This window comes from Eschrichtius robustus, chromosome 1 (assembly GCF_028021215.1).
Source record: "Eschrichtius robustus isolate mEscRob2 chromosome 1, mEscRob2.pri, whole genome shotgun sequence".
In the NCBI taxonomy this organism is placed as follows: Eukaryota; Metazoa; Chordata; class Mammalia; order Artiodactyla; family Eschrichtiidae; genus Eschrichtius; species Eschrichtius robustus.
In genome coordinates, this window is record NC_090824.1 from 114,739,133 (window position 1) to 114,760,312 (window position 21,180).

General features: G+C 37.7%; 1 protein-coding gene across 4 annotated transcripts in view; it reads right to left on the reverse strand.

Moving 5' to 3' along the window:
* ATOSA (atos homolog A) overlaps window positions 1-19,949 on the reverse strand; it is an 86,331-nt gene extending 66,382 nt beyond the window's left edge. For 3 of the 4 annotated variants that reach the window (XR_011075086.1, XM_068551752.1, XM_068551751.1), the window contains exon 1: window positions 19,352-19,462. Coding sequence is in view for 2 of the 4 variants with exons in the window: in XM_068551752.1 (XP_068407853.1) it covers window positions 19,352-19,367 (16 nt within the window). In the remaining 2 variants the exon portion in view is untranslated. Of the gene's footprint in view, window positions 1-19,351; window positions 19,468-19,784 lie in introns of those variants that run through there. The other variant, XM_068551753.1, reaches the window with a different exon arrangement.
* Window positions 19,950-21,180: the final 1,231 nt, after the last annotated feature.

Sequence of the window (21,180 nt, forward strand, 5' to 3'; positions counted from 1 at the left end):
TACATGCTCATCTCCTCTGACTCTGTGGTAGTTAAGTATCCTAACAGATGAGGAAACCGGCTTGTAACCTGCCCAAGTAAGCAGAACTAAGTGGGCAAAGCCAGGAAGTAGGTCTTCCTAAATCTAATATGTGTGCTCCTAACAATTCCTTTCATAATTACATTTCTATAAGATAAATATGGCATCACATAAGAATAAAGTTTAAATACAGAAATCTCAAGTTAACATTTTCCACTTATTACTCATTCAATAACCACCACTACAGCCCCATTACACCTCAGAACTGTCATTGATACACTACTCATAAAACAGAAAAACAGGATTTGACTGCTAAACAGGGAGCCAGGCTGTAGCTATAGTGAAGACACAATAAAAGATTCAATCTGTGAAACTTCACTACTTTATGATCACAGAACACATACCTGATTCAGAGAAAGTATAAAGGGAGTATTATAGAAATGAACATTGAACCAGGAACCACAGATCTGGGTTCCAGTCTAAACTCTACCACTAATGAGCTTTGTGATCTTAAGCACTTCTCTGAAATTGCTGACGTCTAAGTGAGGAATCCTTTTTTTTTTTTTTTCCCTTTTCTTTTCTTTTTTTTCTGCCTGCAATATTGGTATGTTGTCAGGATCAAATAGGACAAGAAACAATTATTTTGAAAACAGCAAAATGCTACACAAATAGGATATTGTCATCCCTGGTGGTCAGTCTTCTAGGGGTCGGCACAGTAAACATGTTTGCACAAAATCCAGTGTAATTACTGAAAAGATCCCTTAAAGCAGCAAGACATAATGGAGAAGAGCCAGACAGTCTAGGGTTCAAGTTCTTCCCACTTAACAAGCTGTGCTATCAAATTATTTAACCTCCCTCAGTCTATTTCTTCATCTGTAAAGTGGGAGTAATAATTTCTCTAAGAGTTATGATCCATCTAGTCCAATACTTGCTCTCAAGCAATTTAAGTTTCCTCTTTGCTTTTGCAAACATCAGCTCTATAATATGTTACTAAAGAGCAAATGTACATGCATACACACATACACATACCAACAAATAATGGGCAATACATCAGTAGTATTCCATATTAATAACAGTGGGGATAAAATTTAAATCTTGACTACCAAAAACAGATTTTTATGACACTGATATTTTTTAAGTTTGTTAAATGATGTCACTTTGACAACACATTTCACAGCTCACTAACTTATTTGCAAGAAAGACTAAACAAAACTAAATTTTACAGTTTTGGGAATTAGGGAAATTTATGGTTTTTCTAATTAAATCAGAGTTTTTATTCAAAAATTATGCTGTCAGGTCACTACTGGGATAAATTAAGCCATAAAAAGCTATATTAATTTCCACTCACATGGAGATTTCTAGTGATCATTATTGCTGAAATGATTATCCAGTGATGTGTACTTATTATGACGTGGTACCAATAAGCCAAGTGGCCAAACAACAATCCAAACATACTGTGTTTTTAAGAGCTAAAACACTTCTTAACTTTAAAATATTAAAATGTACCTGAGAGACTTAATTGGGATTCTCATCTTTCAAAAGATTTGGGGTTATGATGACCTACATTAGTTCCAGGAGCGGAGCCTTGTTTACAAAATCTAAGATCTTGGAGAGAAGAAAATGTTCTAGCCTGCTTTTTGGCATCACTCATACTACATTGTTTAAAATGAGCTAGAACAGGGATTATTTATAATCTAAGCTACTGGACAAACACTCTAATAATATCTTATCCACACACTAGTCAGATATAATAAGTATCAAGATCAGGTATAAGAATCCATTTTTAATATCCTATAGTACTTGGTCTTAATAAAAATATCATTATTTATTTTCTTTTTAAAAAAATTAATTAATTAATTAATTTTTGGCTGCATTGGGTCTTCATTGCTGCACACGGGCTTTCTCTAGTTGTGGCGAGCAGGGGCTACTCTTCGTTGTGGTGTGCAGGCTTCTCATTGCAGTGGCTTCTCTCCTGTTGCGGAGCACGGGCTCTAGGTGTGTGGGCTTCAGTAGTTGGGGCACACGGGTTCAGTAGTTGTGGCTCTTGGGCTCTAGAGCGCAGGCTCAGTAGTTGTGGCGCACGGGCTTCATTGCTCCACGGCATGTGGGATCTTCCCGGGCCAGGGCTTGAACCTGTATCCCCTGCATTGGCAGGCAGATTCTTAACCACTGCGCCACCAGAGAAGTCCCCTATCATCATTATTAAGTAAAATATGTGCCAGGATGCACATGGGTTTCCCTTTACCTATACCCATATTTCTTTAAAGATATGATCTGGGATGTTGTTAATCTTCTGCTATTATAAAGAATGGTACGTTTGATTCAGTCTTAAAAATCTAGAACCAATCGAGGATTTTTTATTCTGATAAAATGATATTTTAGTAAAAGTATTTCCATGGAGATAATGTATCTTACATTTACTTGTCCCTTAGATGATCACAACTTTGTGAAATAAGAATGAAGAAACAGAATCACCTAACCCAGGTTTAATTCCAAGTCCTGGGTTTTTTTTGTTTTTGTTTTTTCCCCCACAACTAGCCATCACTGGTAATGTCATTACCTCTACTAATTATGCCAATAGTCATACAAATGACAGATTCTGCATTTTAAATTTTGGAGAATGTTAACAAAAATCTAGTAAAGTAAATTAGTTATGTGGAATTAAGACAACCTCATGTAGCTTTAAGACTCAATTGCTAAGCCCTCAAAGTTTTAATAATTTACTTGTATTTTTAAAAATTTTGCTAATTTCAGACTATTTCATATAGTCTTGTTTCCAAATGATGTAACTGAACTCTTCTGGCTACCTGTATCACTGCAAACTCTAATGTATCTAAAACTGAATTAATTTTCCTCTGATTAGGATTCACCATTATTATCACTCCCAATTCCCTAAGCTAACAAACTCTGGAGAGAATAAAAATAGCCATTGATTATGTGTTTATTAAGTGCCTGATACAACCACTTTACTCAGGTTATGTCATTACAACAAACCTATAAAGTGAATACTATTATTATCTCAATTTTAACCAGTGAGGAAACTGAAGCTCAGAGAAGTTAGGTAATTTGATCAAACTTACATAGAGCAGGTGACAAAACCAGAATTTTAACCCAGGTCTTTCTAGTTCTTTTAAATGCTAAAACAATCTGCAGGACTAAATGTGAAATCAATTTAAGGGGCTGGGACTATCATTTTCTTTTTAAATGAAACAGGAAAAAGAAAATATGAGCCACCATTGCATGAGGAAGATTGAGTAATGAGTTTTGCTTAGGAGGAGGGAATGTTGTTATAGGGCAGCAACTTCAGCTGTCTTTGTGGGCAGTCAAAAAAATGTTTAACCTACTGCTCCGTTTGATACTGCCTCTCAGTTACCACCACCCCCTTAATTTTCCCAAATAGGTGTTTGGTTCTTCCTTATCACATTCAACCAACATGGACTTTGGAAGCCTATATTAAAGGCTGATATTAAGTTTTACCTAGTTTGAGAAAGAAGTAGCTGCTAGAGATTTACCACCAGAATGTATGAATTCTGTAACTACTAAATACACTTTTTTGTGTAGAGGGAGAGTTTTCTTTTTCTTCACACAAATGCTACAGTCAACCTGTCAAAGCTTTCCATTTTCAATACAATTTCAGTTTACACAATTATTTTACCCAGCAAGCCAGTGCAAAGTACTTATACTTTGCATACCTTAATAGTTTCTAACCTTTTAGACCAGGAAGGTTTTAGTTGCATCGCCTAGAGGGGAAAATCAACAAGGCCTCATGAACTAAGCACCTCAATTGAAACCTGCACTTACTGAGAATAAATTTCCATTCCTTATTCTCAAAAACGAAATAAAACAGAACAACCAATACATACATACATACCCTATATTCAAACCAAAAATATTTGAGACAACCACAAATAGAAAAGGGTAGTGGAACGTCAAAGTTCTACAAGTCTGTGCAGGCCATCTGATACTCTCTTCCTCTGGGCCAGTTCCCCTACTCCCCACCTGCGCCTCTTCCAAAACAGCACAGGGTAACCTCCAGTCCTGATTTGTCTGTTGACTCAGGGAAAAAAAGTCAGGAAAGACTACATTTGACTACAGGTTCCATAGGGCAAAGATCATGTTAGTTCTTGCTCATGATTGTATTTCCACCACATATGTGCCAGGCACATAGCAGGTGCTCAATGAATATTTGTTTCAGGAGAAGAGAGGGAAAGGAATCTAACTGTCCAAAGTTTTATCATATTTAACAGTAAATTCTAATGAATTTTTATCCCTATACTATGTATACATTTTATCCCTATACTATGTAATTCACTAATTTAAAGTTTATTACAGAAGGCACTGTTCATAAGAATTCAGATGACTTTGAATAAAAATTTTTTTTTGCTAAAATATGTGCATTTTGGTAGAAACATTTTAGAAATCAAGAATTTCTGAAACAAAGTCCAGGTGTTTTGTACCAAATCAAAGCAAACATTCCGTGTTGTCAATCCCTTGATTTAGTATAAGAGTCCACATAAATTATAAAATATTAGATGCAATATCCTACAGAACACAGCTGGGGCAAATTGTCTGCCTTGAGTTATATTTAAGCTAGCTAAATACAGAATAAAATACAAGTTAACGGAAGACAAGATTTGAGTGCACTAGCAGGACAACAGAATGGCTAATAACTAGGGTGAACATAAAATTCTTTGTCCAAAACAATGACACATTTAGAGTGAAAGGAGACAACTGTGAAATAGGATTGAACACAAGTGCAACAGGCATAAAACCAGGACCATCCCAGGTAGCATTTAATCCATCCCATCCCCCAAGAAAATGTGAATTTCATGGTTAAAATAGATACATAAAATGGTTAAAAAAAAAAAAGATATATAAAATGGTTAACTTAATTTTTTAATGTAAATTTTTTATTCCATGAAACTCACTGATCTGAGTCAAAATATAAAATTTATGATATTTTATGATATCTGAAATACTTTACAACTGTGCATCAGGTTTTTCAAATGTCCTTAAAAAAAAAAAAAGTTACCATATGCAACTCACTACGTCCTAGCTTTCTTGTCTGAAGGGAAGGGAAAGAAAGATCAGGTCTTCACCCACAAAGCACTGACAGTGATTAAGCACACAATAGGCACGTAAATGTTTTCTCAAACATCTAATAAATGCCAGCTCTGAGCCAAGCACCATAACAGGTGTGAGGGAAGAAGTCAGATGCTGTGCTGCCCTTGGAGAACAAATACTCTAGTGAAGGAAGCCCAAATTGTGGTATGTGTCCTAGTCTTCTTTCATTTCCTAAAGCATGCCAGGCTCTTTGTAAATTCAGGACCTTTGCACATACTACTCCCTTGGCCTGCAATGTTCTTCTCCTCACTCGTTACACAGCTAGCTCCTTGTTCTTACCTCACTTTTTCAGAGAGGCCTTAGCTAATCATCCCAACCAAAGGGGTCTTCTCCCTGCCCTAAGTTGTCACCCTCTTAACCTTTGTATATTTCCTTCAGAGCACTTAGAACATGTACTTACCTTACTTGTTGAAGAAATGTTAATGTATTAACAATAATAGGTAACATTTATTGAATATTTCTTCAGAATCAAATACTATTCTAAGCACTTTACATGGATTACTTCATTTAACTACTATGACAGTCCTTTATTTAGGTACTATTACTAGCCCTGCTTTTCACATGACAAAACTAAAGATGGATTTCCTCTATAATTCTTAATAATAAGCTTACACTATTTCTTGACTTTTAAATTTTAGGCGTTATGTCTAATTTCTTTATATTCCTTTCTCTTTTTAGCAACCCAGTTTCAAGGATTAAATATTTATTTCACTTTGAGTCTATGTATTACCATTTGACTTTCTTTTAAAAGTATGTATATATTACTTGAGAAGAATGTTAAAATATAATCACCTAGCCTTTGTTCCTTTCAAGTTCCTTGAGTAAGGCTGGATGATCATGATGTCATTTCTGATGCCAGAACCTAGAGGCAACTGTGTTCTTGCTAGAGGTAATATAATACAGAAAAATACTCAGCTGGCTAGCAGGTAATTTAAGTTTTACTTTTATAGTTAGACAGGTTACTTCTTTTTTGGGGGGGTCTTACGTTTTCTCAACTGTAAAAATGAAAGAGACTCACACTCTCTAAGGACCTTTCCAAATCTGATGTCTAGCAATAGCATAACTTTGAGAGTAATTTCAGAATAACAAAAGCATTTTCATGTCCTCAGCTCTTCATAATGGAATTTAATCTGTACCACGATGTAACCTGATGATTTTTTTTTCATTGTTAGTCATTCAGAGTCCCCTGGCAGATACCTGAACTCTGCAACATAAGCTACAAGAAACAGCACAGGCCAGGGTTGTTATATGCTGGACTACAGAAACATGTCTCCAGGACTAGCATTCAACCAACAGAATAATTACCAAGATTTGAGGATACTTCCTCAAAGGCATAGGTATGTTCCTTATTCCAACTTCTGAAGAGCAAGTATACCAACTTAAGAAGAACACACATGCCCAGAGAAACAATTTTTAAGAAAGGAGTTATGAATGATGGAAAATAAGATTTCCTGCTGTGCTCTTTCTACCACAATACACTGCTGAATAAACCCCTCTTATGACCAAAATTTTTTTCTTGAAGCTTTGGTGTGAAAAGTGTTTATTTGGTTGGGTAGTGGAGAAGATATATGTTCATTCTCTCCTTAACACAGCTAGAAAAGCTTATCAGTGTTGTGGGGAATCTCCTTACTCTTAATGCTCACATGCAGTTGGGAGGTACAAGCGCTTCTAATCCTACAGAGTTCATTAAGTTTCTGCCAGCAATTGTCTGGAATGAGAGAAGGAATCTCCAACTTCATCCTGTTCTTCTCCCCTTTATTTGTTCTAACACACAGCTACTTTAAAATAAACTGTGCAGTTTACTACTCTGACCAAAGAATATCATAAAACAATAGCCATGGTATTATCAGTATTGTGTGCCATCTTAATATTCCCAAGAATTTTCATAAAAGGCAATACATACTAATCCCTCATATATTACAACGAATGGTGGTGAAGGGAAAAACATGTAGAGAAGAAAACAGCCAACAGTAGAGAGGAGTGTCAGGTAATTTTTATAATACCAGGTAATAATGTAATTTTGAGGGCTAAAAAACTGAATTTAAGACTGTCAGACATTCAATAATATCTCTGTTCTGGTTTACAATGAAATTATATAAATGTACTGCCAAATTATTCTTCCAAAAAGTTCTCTTAATCATACGAAACAGTAATTAATGGTGCCCCACTATCGAATGAATGAAGCTCAAAGTCCTTAGCTTGACATTCAAAACCCGAATCCCCTCGTTCCTAAGTAACCCTTCCAAGTCACATTAGTCTACCTGGTAGCCCTCAAACATCTTTATTGCTCATGTCCTCTCTTCCAATCTTCCCCCTCTTAATCTCTGTAAAATTTCCATCTATCCAAATCATACTGTCTTTTAAGGCTCAATACAGCTGCTGTCTCTGCCAAAAGACAGGCTTTGCCCTGAAATTAATCATACCAGCTGAAATTAACCATTCCCTACGAACTCTGATAGTAGACATTACTTTTACCATTTACTGTATTCAGTTATGAGTATCTTGTATTATGTTTGTTTGTGTGTTTGTTTGTAGTTATCTCATTTGATCCTTCCAATAACCTTGAGAAGTGGGAAAAAATATTCCCATTTAGAAACAAAAATGGACACTGTAGAATTAATTCTTACAGTTATAAAACTAACAAATCACAGAAAAATAATGCAAAAAGTTTTCCAGTAATAAGTTTTATGCTGCACCACAAAGATATTAAAATGCATGCAAGCATTCATTCAATGACAAATATTTATTGAGCAGCTACTAAATGCCAGGCACCAGTTCATGCATGGGGGAACACAGCAGTGGACAAACGCCACTAAGTCCCTGCCCTCATGAAGTTTATGCTCCTATTGGGAGAAAAACAAAAAAAGCAAATAAATAAACATAGAACAGCAGGTCAAGTAGTGATAAGGACTATGAAGAGTGATGCAGAGTCAACAGACAATAAAAGAACTGTACTCTTTTGATAGGATGATCTAGGAAGGCTTCTTTGAGGAGGTGACAACTGAGCAGAAAGTCAAATGAAGTAAAAGACAGTCATGAGACTTATATTCCAAAAGGGAACAGCAAATGAATGCCAAGTCGCCATGGTGCCAATGTGCTTGTGGTGATTGAAGAACAGCAAGATCGATGTGCCTAGAGTACAGGGAACCTTAGAAGAGTACCAAAAAATGAGGCCAGATGGGTAGCATGAAGCTTCAGGATTAAAAATGGAATTCTTCCCAATGCAAAAAAAATTTTAAATATAATTCTTTTTCAATTGAAAAAGTCTTAGAATTTCACCAATACTCATTTTCCTCTTAGATCTACTTAGTCCAGGTAATTTTTTTTAAAAAGCTAAATAAAATAAGGAAAAATCTGCTAAAATCCTAATTAACTGTCCTATTTACATGACCTAATTTTTTTTTCCAGAAGCCAATCATTTTATTTACTTGTACCTTTACATATTCTTATGGTGTACTCCAAAAGCTTTCTAAATGTTGTTCAAACATCAGGGTCTAACTCCTTTTCTGTAACAGAAAGCAACTTACTTCCTTAAAAGGCAGTATGACTATAGACAATACCAGGACAACTAGAGAAATATGAATATAAACAGTATATTAGATATTAGCATTGTGCTAATAGATTTCTTGGGTGGGATAACTGTATTGCAGGTATGTAGGAGAATGTTTTTATTTTTAGGAGACACACAGTGGTATGATGGTAAATGTTTAACAACTAGTTCTGCAAAGAAAAAAAAACAAAGCCCTGGTTTGTAGCACTGCCAATTTCCATGGTGTAAATGCTGGTACCATTGTTGATTTCAAGCAACCAACTTGATGCAGAGCTGGGAAGAAATGTACACAATCAGCTTTCACACGCTGTTACCAGCCAGTTCCATACTGAAGTACACAGGGTTGAAGTGTCATGATGTCTGCCACTTACTCTCAATTTATAGAAACAAAAAACAAAACAAAACAAAAAAGCCCCTATGTCTGTCTGTCTAACCACTTACCTATCTACTGACCTCCCACTCAAGAGAGATAAAACAAAAGTGGTAAGATGTTCACAATCCATGAAAAGTATTTGGATGTTAACTGTATGATTCCAACTTTTCTTGTGGGTTTGAAATAGAGCAAGCAATGTACGGAAGTTTAAAGAAATCCTATGGCCAACTCTTTTGTATGCCAAAAAATTTGTTTGTATATCAAAAATTATTTTGTATGTCAAAAAAAATTTGGGAAGTATACCAAATATGATATAGAGCTTTAACTTAAAGTTATTTTTAAGATCAAAACCTTGGAATTCCCTAGCAGTCCAGTGGTTAGGATTCCACATTTTTCACTGCCGAGGGCTCAGGTTCAATCCCGGGAGCTAAGATCCCGCAAGCCGCACAGCGCAGCCAAAAAAAAAAAAAAAGATCAAAACGTTTTTAAAAAAAGCAATTTGCCAATACTGAATGCTAAATTTATATGTTCTCCTACTATTATGAATTTAAGTAGAAGTGACCCACTGGATAATGCAACAAACCATGATATGTCTTCACAAAAGAAAATGGCTGATTTGGTTAAAAAATGTAAAAGAATTCTCTAGATGTCAGGGTAAAGTTTTATCAATATAAATGGCCCGATTTTAGCTATTGTTATCAAATTTTAATTCCATTCAGAATATATAAGTTTAATAAGTGGGAAAATAAAAAATGGGAACTTCATATTAATTTAAAATGTTAATGCCTAACTATAAACTAGTTGTGCTCTCAAAAAGGATAAGTTTTAAAGTCCAAATAATAGTCACACTTTGAATAAATATTATTTATAAATAATAAATAAATAACAATTATAAATAGTTAAGTTATGACTAGATTCCCAGGCTAGCCTACCAAAGGTTTCTTAACCTATAATATTAGCCCATTTCTTACAGCATCATGGAACAAGTGTAAATTCTGGGTCACAGAAGCAGAAGGGCCATGCTCCAAGCACTGAAATCAATCCTAGCTTATATTCTAAAATAAAGAAAAAAGCAATTTGGGGCACCATCTGACCATTCTAATAATTTCCATCAACCTCCTTCTAGTGTCCACCCCCACCCGAATCTCTTCGCCTTAACGCTGCTCTAAGTGCTCTTAATGGTGTACGATCACCCAGAAATAGTTGGTGTGCTCCAATTACCTACTTTCCCTCTCCCCTTGCATGCACGTTACAGATGTGTAGTTCAGTACTTGTTTCTAGTTCCTCTAGTTGTATATTCCAGAATACAAGGTTCAGAGTGACAAACAATAAGGGCCTATTGATCTCTTACGCCTTTTATGATTAACTTTCACAACAGAGCACTGAAACATTCATTTCCTCAGTGCAGCTGATCCAAGTTGTGTATCCTTGGACATAAAACACTCACCAATCTCTATCCTGTGCCAGGCACAAGCTAGGTGCTGAACCATAGGTTCTCAGTTCGTCTTTCCCACAATCCTTAAGGTTGATGTTATTAGAACAAAAAGAACTGAAGTTCTGACAGGTTATGTAATTTGCTCAAGGTCATTTGGCTGATAAGTGCTGAAGTTAGAATTTCTAAGTTTGACCCTAAAGCCTTAGGGTCTTAACTCTTCCTTTTTAGCATGCTGAAATTTGAGCTGATTTTATAACAAAATATGCCTATTATTTCAATAATCCTGAAACATGTATAATTAAATATACATTTATTAATCTAAATGGATCCCTTGTTGGTGTAATTTCAATCAGAATAACAAGGGGAAACTTTAAAAACAGTAAAAACCAGGCACTGTGTGAATGGATAATTTTAGACAGAATGAACCCACCTAAGATACACTTGGGAGCACCTGGCCCTTTGCTCATCTGTACAGATGATCCTGTCCATAGGGCAAACCAGTCAACATATATAGCATTTCACACCTTATATAAAGTTCTTTGACACATTATCTTACCTGAAACACAGAAGCAACACTTCGAGCCCAGTACAATTTACAGATGAGAAAACAGGCTTGGAAGTTCACCCAAGTCACAGAACCTGTAAGTGACAGAATGAGCCCCAAATCTAAACTCTAAATCCTTTGAGTCTTTATCCTACTTATACTCAGAAATCTGAAGTTATCCAACAAATTTAATCTCTCTTTCTTTCAAAGAAATAGTAACAGGAACAAATTCAGCATGGTGGTTGGAGAGCAGAGAGCTACCAGCAGATGTCTGTGTGTGGATCATTTGTTAAGTAGATGTATATAAACTGGGGACCACCTATACCAAACAGCTTTTGCCTACTTCTTATTTTACAGCATTTTATTTCAATTTAATCAATTTTAAAATATAACCTTTTTTTAACTTCTTATTTTACATTATAATTTATTAACAATGTTGTGATAGTTTCAGGTGTACAGCAAAGTGATTCAATTATACATATACATGTATCTATTCTTTTTCAACTTCTTTTCCCATTTAGGTTGTCACATAATACTGAGCAGAGTTCCCTGTGCTATACAGTAGGTCCTTGTTGGTTAAATATAACCTTCTTTTAAGGTAAGTTATGGGCAAATGTATCTTAAATCTGTTTTTTTAAATTAGGTATAAAGTTGTGATAATAGCCTAACAGTCAATAATGCAAACAAATTCCTAAAGTGAGAGAATTTGAGGTGGTGACACTAAAACAATCAATGATTGCTAATCATCTGCTTCTACTTCTATTTGCTCCGCAAATATTGGGATATACTAGTGATTCATTCTTTCAGCAAATATATATTAAGCACCTCCTATGCACCTACCATGCATAAGGCTATCTGCTAGGTGATGGAAATATAGTCGTGAACAAGAGATAAGGTTCTTGTCCTCATGGAACTTAAAATCAAGTTGTGGAGACAGACAATAAGCAAAGAAAAAAATCACAAAATGTGATAAATGTGGGACTTCCCTGGTGGCGCAGTGGTTAAGAATCCGCCTGCCAATGCAGGGGACACGGGTTCGAGCCCTGGTCTGGGAAGATCCCACATGCCGCGGAGCAACTAAGCCCGTGTGCCACAACTACTGAGCCTGCGCTCTAGAGCCCGCAAGCCACAACTACCGAAGCCCGCGTGCCTAGAGCCCGCGCTCCGCAACAAGAGAAGCCACCGCAATGAGAAGCCCGCACACCACAACGAAGAGTAGCCCCTGCTCGCCACAACCAGAGAAAGCCTGCACACAGCAACGAAGACCCAATGCAGCCAAAGATTAAAAAAAAAAAAAAAATGTGGTAAATGCTATGAAGGAAACAGACTGCGGAGACACAGAACAATATAGGACACTAATTTAATAAATAATAACAGCTAGCATTAACTGAGCACTTTAGATAGAGTAGTCAGAGAACATCTCTCTGAAAAGTGATATTTAAACCAAGGTCAGAAGAATGACAAAGAGCTACCCATGTGATAACTGGGGAGAAAGGCTTTTCAGGCAGAAGAAATAGTGCACACAAACAAGGCTGTGAATGGTCATCGAAAACCTAAAAGGTGGCCAATGGAACTGGGCATGCTGAACAAGGGGAAGAGATGCAAAAAGCCTTATTATAATTTTACTGGATGAGTTTCTTTTATATGAAAAGGAATATACGAGAAATCTCAACTCAGGTTATTGCTAGGTCTGTCTTTGGTATTACACATGGATTAATGTCTAATATTTTGACTAGCTACTGGCATTTTTAGCCAGTCCATCCTGTTTCAGTTTAAAAAGAAAGTCTGACATAATCAACGTCAGATTTTTCACCCATTTGAGCAAAGACAGAATTAACTATTGACAAATTGACTTTGGTTTACCTACTAAGAAAGAAATACTGTTTCCTGGTACTACAATTTTGCTTTTTCATTAAAAAAAAAAAGTCATTATTAAGTTAGAATTTCTAAGTTTAACATTCCCTCAGTTTTTAAAAACTTCAGCCTTAAATGGGGGGAAAATACTACCATAATTAGGTGCAAAGTTGAGAAGGACAAAAGAATAAATGAATATAAATATTCTTCATTTAACAACTAATTTTTTTCTATACTTGTTCACAATACAGAATGCTTAGGCCCCATGGGTTTCTTCACATTTTGAAAAGGAAATCAGCTTTTGAGTCACTCTCCCTATGTACACATTAGCCTCTCAATTCTGCCTTCCAATTATCTTTTTTCTCATCCTTCAAAGAAATGACAGTGTTCCACCCACTGAATCACTTCCTTCTTACAGAATGACAGGCAAAAACATAGGGAACCTCTATGTCAGTCCCTTTAGTACTGAATCTCAGAAGTTGTATCAAGCCAGCAATTATTTGACAGCTACTGATGTGTCAAGACCCATCAATGCAAATGCATGAAAGATCAACAGTAGTCATTTTTGGACTTGAGATCACAGGGAGTATACAAAACATACACAGCTTAATTAGCCCCTTTCTTTTGTCCTCCCCAGCTTTCCCTAAATGATTGACTTCTTAATTAGAATATGTCCAATTGTAGCAAGAGCAGTTCACATTTGAATGTCTACTATATCCCAGCCATAGTTCTAAGCACATTACATGCACTAACTTATTTACTCAAAGTAACCCTAAGGCAAGGAACTATTACTTGCTCCATTGTAAAGATGAAGAAGGTGAGGCACAAATAAGATATACAGTTTTCCAAGATCACATACTCCTACCAGTCAGAGGGTTAAGAGCATGTACCCAAGCTTATTTCAAATCTGGGCTAGCCCTCTTATTAGCTGCGTAACCCTGGGTAAGTTACCAAACCTCTCTCTCTGACTCAATTTCATTTATCTATAAAATGGAGATGACAATAGCATCTAATTCCTTGAACATTTGTGATGTTTAAATGAGTTACATATATAAACTACTTGGAATAGTGCCTGGCACATAGTATGTAGAAGAGTTAGCTGTTATTAGTAATAGTACCACACCACCTCCACCCAGGGAATTTAGCAAAAGCCTGATCTATTTAATCTAGTCAACACTTCTTTTCCTCTAACATCTGTCATTTGTATTGTCTGACTTACATTGGCTAACAATGAACTATTCTTAGCAAGTAAGCAACACATCTAACTCCCATGCTATTTTTTTCTAGTCCTTACCACTTCTTTCCTCCTATTTCAGTTGCCCAGGAAGAACTCTTTGAGATTAAAATGGTTTGCATTACACTCTAGGCAAGTTCATAAGCCATCGCAATACAAAAGCTAAAGCCTAAATTTGTAACACAATCAAAAAGGGGGTTTCTTAGTCTGTTCAGCCTGCTATAACAAAATACCATAAACTAGGTGGCTTATAAACAACAAGCTGTTTATTTCTCACAGTTATGAAGGCTGGAAAGTCCAAGATCAAGACACTAACAGATTTGGGCATCTGGTGAGGACCAGCTTTCTCATTAGGCAGCTGTCTTTTCATTATAACCTCAGATGGTGGAAGGGGTAAGGGCACTTTCTTGGGTCTCTTTCATAAGGGCACTAATGCCATTCATGAGGTCTTCACCCTCATGACCTCATCACCTACCAAAGGCCCCTACTTCCTACTACTATCATCTTAGGGCTTAGGATTTCAACACATGGATTTTGGGGGCACACAAGTATTCAATCTACAGCAGAGGGAAAAAACTAAGCATTCCTCTCAGTTTTAACCTCAAAAAATCAAATTGATTGGTATTTTATTTGTGGAACAGGTTTTGCACTAATAGTTTTTACTTAAGAATTATAAATGACTTACAATATGTGTTCAAATATGAATTGAAACAAAGTATGTTTAAATTATTAATGCCTTGATGATTTCCTAGATGTTATAGGCCTTAACCTTTCATAACAGTTGATAAGCTCAGACAACATTCTTAGAAATGTCTGATGAAGAAACTGTTTCTAACCAAAGCATAAAGCATAGCAAAATTGACATTTATCTTTTATATTAAAAAGATTTTGATTCTACTTAAATTGTTGAACAATACCATGAACTTAGGACTTCTGAAACCTTGGGACTTTTGAAATCAAAACATAAGCTTATATTCTATTATTTTGAAATATATTTTTATAGAAAAAATATGCATTCAAAAACATACAAAATTAGAAATACCATACATTTATAACATAAATAAATATTAAATGTTAAAAACATAAAATGCTTTAATTGCTTCTATGCAAAGACCATACTTTAGACATCTCTTGAAACACTGGGCATTCAATATCTAACTAGGATCAGATCCAAACTTTACATCCTTGAGTACAAGGTGCAGTAACATTGTTTAACCTCTCCAGCTGCCCAGCTCTAGTCAGAATTTAACACCATTTAAAAATGTATTTCCAGGAAGCTTGGTCCACCCATGCCACCCCCTACATATAGAGGTTAAGATGTAATTGTAATAACAAATGACACAGAAATAAATTACACATACATCAAGCATCCTTTCATAGCTTTTGTATCTTCTCAGATAACTACACATTAAAAGCCTACTAAATCTGCTTGAGCCTTAGCAGGTTACAGGCTATGAATGCAAAACGAAACAAGATACTATTAGGTTATTGCACATTTGACTATTTCTTTACCTCTGTTGAACATATTTTATAACTGACGAACATATAACCGTCTGTAATATCTTGTTTAACATGGTAATTATCATTTATTTAAAACCTAAAATGTGCCAACCAGTGTCGTATTTCATTCTAACAACTATGAGAAGTTGGAATTATCCCCATTTTACAGACAAAGAACCTGAGACGCTCAGAGATAAAGGAGAATAATGAAGATTACACAGCTAGCAAGTAATGGAACAAGGATACAAATACAGGTCTGATTCCAAAACCTGTGCTAATGATAACATCAAAGACTCATCTTTGGCAGCATTGCACAAGTAATGTTATATAACTGCTTAAAAATTTAAAAAAAGAAAAGAGAAAAAAAAGATTTACCTCAGACTATAGTAAAATTCTATTGACTACTGTGAAACGTAGCCACTGTATAGTAACATCTTAATTATCTGGAAGTACAGTAGAAGGTCTTTTAATTTTCACTTAATCAACTAGCAAGATTGTCCAATGCTTTCCATATCTTCCATAGAAGCAAACTGACAGACATGAGCAGCTAATAAGTTACTTTCCAGTTGCCTGCACACTTCTACTCCTACTAGTTGAGTTGTATGCTTAAGTAGTATCTGATGTTTATTCCCAAACCTGCTTATGCGAATTTATTTTAAAACTATATAAATCAATGAAATGAATGCAAAAAAAGGTTATTTCTGTGAAAACTATGTTGAATGCTTTGGAAAGCACATATTTTGATGAACATAATTTTGATGAATATATATTCCCTCTCCTCCCAAAACAAATTTCTGTTGACTACACAAATATTCTTGTAATTCCTGGTGTACACAGACACCTATAAAATTGTGTGAAACATTAAAAAAGAATTTAACACTTTTTAAATGTAAAATATTCCACCCTTGGATTTTTTTGCAGTCTTATTCTACTTTAAAGAAATCAAAAGTAGAAATCTTAGGTGTACATTTTTGGTGTGGTTTACACAGGAAAGATCATATCTAACTCTGAAAAATAGACCCCATTTCACCCCCAGAAAAGGGCCTTGAGCCTACACCAAAAGACAAGTGAAATAATTAAGGCTGTTATTTTTTCTGATTCCTCATTTAAACTAACTTTTTAGATTAGCCAACCAACTACCACATGCAACCATGTAGGATAAGAGGGTCCTTTTGTACTTAGAAACTTTCTGAAGCACAGCTGTATACCACTAAGCAAATATCTCAGAGTTTCTACACTAGAATTCGTATACTTTCTTAGCTTCTGAATGAATATCTGAAGGTTTTCCTATTTATTCTCATTTTTTAGAGAACTCAGTGCTAAGCATGGTTATCTAGTTCTTTATCCCAGAGACTAAAAGCAGTAAAATTAAAAGGAGACAAGAATAAGCACATTGACAACAAAGACTGTTGACAGCATGGGAATTCAAAAATCAGATCTTAAAAAAAATAGGCTGAAGTGGTTTAAGCTAGAGGAAAAAAAAAAAATCTCTGTCCACATATCATGATTACAACTGAAAATATTTTTGGCATTTAAAGAGTAAAGTTTCAGTTATCCAGAAAATTAACTCATATAGAATAGTTTCTTAGATACCAATGTAGAAAAAGTGAAGTATTCTGTTATCAAGCTCTCCCATAATTGTGCCTTGCCAACCACAGGTCAAGAAATCAATTCAATGGGTTATGCAAGCAATTTTTAACAATAGAAATAGAACAGAAAGTACAAGACCACACTGCACATAGTAAGAGTAAGTATGTTTTGTGCAAAGTTTATTTCAGTATTTCTATACTACTTTGCAAAGTAAAAGATACTACTTACCCTAGGTCCTGGTCAAAAGAAAGACATGGGCCTAAAGATTCATATTATAAAATACAGTCACAATACTAAACTTTCAATCGCCTCATTTTTACATCATAATGCTAAAGATAGCTACAATTTTAACGAGAAAAAAGTCACTTCTTTAGGAGTCTTGAAGCATAAATGTATTTACTTTTCCTAGTAATCTACATTAATATATAACATTTTATTGTGTTTAGTACTAGTTTTGGCTAAAATAGAGATTATGTGCAAATACTATTTTTTTAACTGCTTAGGGGACTTCCCTGGCGGTCCAGTGGGTAAGTCTCTGCCCTCCCAATGCAGGGGGTCCGGGTTCCATCCCTGGTCAGGAAACTAAATCCCGCGTGCATGCGGCAACTAAAAGATCCTGCGTGCCGCAACAAAGACCTGGTACAGCCAAAATTTAAAAAATAAACAAACAAACAAACAAACCAACAAACCTGCATAGGACCTTAAAGCAACTTTTACAACAACCAGCAAAACAAAAACAAAAAACAAATAGCGACTCTGATTTTCTTTGCTTGTTTATTTTGAGATGCAATCACTGACCTTGGTGCCATCTTTCCAAAGTCACAGATGAAATCTAAAAGTCTAAACTTGGCATTCTACACAAGCAACCTGCTTAGTAACAATATTCTTGCTAATACTTAATTCATACAAAGCTGATTTTAAGAAACAACCAAACACTTAAAACTAATCCACTAAATTAAGTATGGCTTTCTCCACTTCTTTCTAGTGCATTTTAAGACAATATTACCAAAGATGTATTTTAATAGAAAAGAAAATTTGACTTTCTAATCCAGTTTGAAAAAATATATGGAAAAAATAACCAGTTTAATACATATCTTTTAAAATTTTTTTATTTTATTTTTTAAAATTATCATTTATTGATTGATCGATTGACTGCCATGTTGAGGCCTGCGGGATCTTAGTTCCCCCACCAAGGATCAAACCTGTGCCCCCTGCAGTGGAAGCACAGAGTCCTAACCACTGGACCGCCAGGGAATTTCCCATATCTTTTTTTAAATGAGCATCTAATTCATAAAGATAAATTAACATTTCCAATCCGAAAGTCTCAGATTTGGAAGGAACTCTGTCATCTAGTCCAACTCCCTACCAAATACATTAATCCTCTTCCTACAATGTTCCTTGGACTCAAATTCCCATATGACAAACTCCTAACTACAACTATATTAAAATCTTCTAAAGTTTGTCCTTGCAATGGTCAATCAAAAGTAGATTGATAAATGAGTTTTCAATTCCTTTGAAGTCCTTGAGAAACACAGTATGCATTATTCCCATAAGTCCTGAAAATACAGGTTTAGAAAGGAAATGGCACATTTACAGTACTTATTATAGAGATTTCAGTAGCCCTGTGTATATATTGATATACTGGACAAAGCCCTGGAGTACTCTGCAAACTTTTAGAGTTTGCCTAAAGCACAAAAATCAGCAATGACAAATAATATTTGTGAACTCAAACAATCTTAAATTTTCTCAGTTTATCAAGTTCAAATTCTCAAGTTGAAAAAACTTTTAAACTTCTTTAAAATTGAAGTTAGATTGAACCTAAAAATGAGTAATGTAACTCTAAAATGATACCAAGTATTGTGGCAACAGATACAAGTGCTGTTCTTGGCAATTTCATTTTTAATATCTCTTGAAACTAATACTTTGAAGACACTTTTGAAGAATGTATTCTCCCATCTAGTTCCTAACTCTTCCAGGCGCCCTCCTCTACCTTACCATCTGGAATCTGTAACAGAAACAAATAATCATACGTAATTCACAAAGAGTTGATCCTGCCGCATAATTAGGTTAACGTTTCTAAAATGGGGCACAGAAAAAAAAAAAAAATCCTACTTAAATCAATAATTTACCTCGGTCTGGCTTCATTTTCACGCCAATTTCCACCCAAGGTGCTGTGAAATACACGTGTGGGTTCTTTCAACAGGCTCGCCGCCGATTCTGTGACTACTGCTCCGTTTTCAAAATGCTAAAAGAGATCAAAATAAAATTAATCTGGTCTTGCCCTCAACACTCGATCTTGCAAGAAAACTACTGCTAACAGGCCTCTTCCTGGCACTAAGTGCGGTGACAGCACCATCCGCCAGGTCTGAAAAAAGCAAAACTCTGCACCGCCTCCCCCATCTCCTCCGGACCAAGCACCCCTCTTCCCCGCCCCTGTGCTCTCCAGGCCAACGTGTCCTTCTTTGACACAGCGTCTCTGAACCAAAAGGAAGATCTATTTATAACCTGAAGGTACAGGCAGGGGAAAAAAAAAAAAGATTCAAGCAACACAAGGTAACTAACCCCTTTGTAAGAGAAACACCGCTGGGAACAGTGGCACCTCCGCAGTGGCTGGTATAGAAATGCTCCGACCTGGTGACTTGGGCGCAGGAAACTCTTCAAGACCCCAAGCGCCTCGCCTACAGCTCCGCCCGCCCCGCCGGGCCTCACCTGTGTAATTACCCTCTGGCTAGTCTTCCTGCCTCAACCGCGGCCAAGTTGACACAATGAGAGGGTCAGAAAGAAACGCGAGTCATCTCCTCGTGCCCAGCCCCCAGTCCCAAACGAACTCTACTGGGCTGTCCCGGGTCGCCCCCGCGGCCCTGCGAGGCCGGGCCTGAGGTCGTCCCGGGAAGGTGGTTACGGCCGGGCGCTCGCCCCTGCTCGGCGCAGCCTGCCCGTGCGGCCCCCTTCCGTCCCGCCGCGGCCCCGATTTCCTTCAGCCACGCCGTCCGGAGCGCCGCGCCAGCCCTTTTCCCCGCCGGAGAGTTGTTTTCATGGCTCCCTCGGCCGACCTCTGCTGACTAACTCGCTCTCCTCTCCCGTCCCAATCCCTCCTCCTCTTCGCACTTCTCTCAGCCGCTCGCCCAGCGGCTCACATCACACTCCCACCTCAGACGTGAGGCTCCGAGAGGCGCAGGGCCGGCGAGAGCGAAGTGTGGCGCGCAGCGGCCCCCGGGGCTGCGTTAGAGGACCATGGGAGCCCGAGACAACAAGCCCGACGCGGCTCCCCGGCGCCCCTGTGGCCATCCACCCCCGCCTCGGCCGCCGCCTCGCTACGCTCCCGGCGCTCAGCCCCTCGCCCTGCCTGCCCGACTCGCACCCGAGCCCCGCTGCCCCCGAGCTTCGCCTGCCCGTCGCCCCGGCCGGCCCGCTCGCCCCGCGCCTCTGCCAGCTCTTCGCCCGCCCGCTGCCTCTAGCTCTGGCGCCCCAGCTCCCGGTCCCCCTCGCTCGCCCAGTTCTTTCTCTGCAGTTTGCCCTGTCAAAACACTGCCCGGGTCACGTGTCCCAACAACAGCCAACCCACCGCTCGTCACTTCCTCCCCGGCGGCCTCCGCGGCGGGCGCCCGGTTGTTATGGCAACGCCCCCGCGGCCCGGGGCGCTAGCCTGGGGGCCTGGGTTCCCTTGCAGGTGCTGCGGGCTGCGAAGGGCCGGCGGAGCCCGGGAGGCCCGAGACGTGCCCGGCGCTTTGGCCGCGCTCGCCTCCTGCCTGCGCTCCGAGCCGGCTGCGGCGCTTCTGGGACCAGGAACCGGAGCTATGCTATTAGAGCACAGGGTAACTGGGGAGATGTCATCCGAGGGCCTGCCCCAGACGTGGAGGATAATTATAGTCTCCTCCTCCTCCTCCACACTGGATGCTGGCGCAGAGTTGTGGCCCAGCCCCGAGGGGCTTGCAGTGCACGGTGGAAGTCGGGTCTA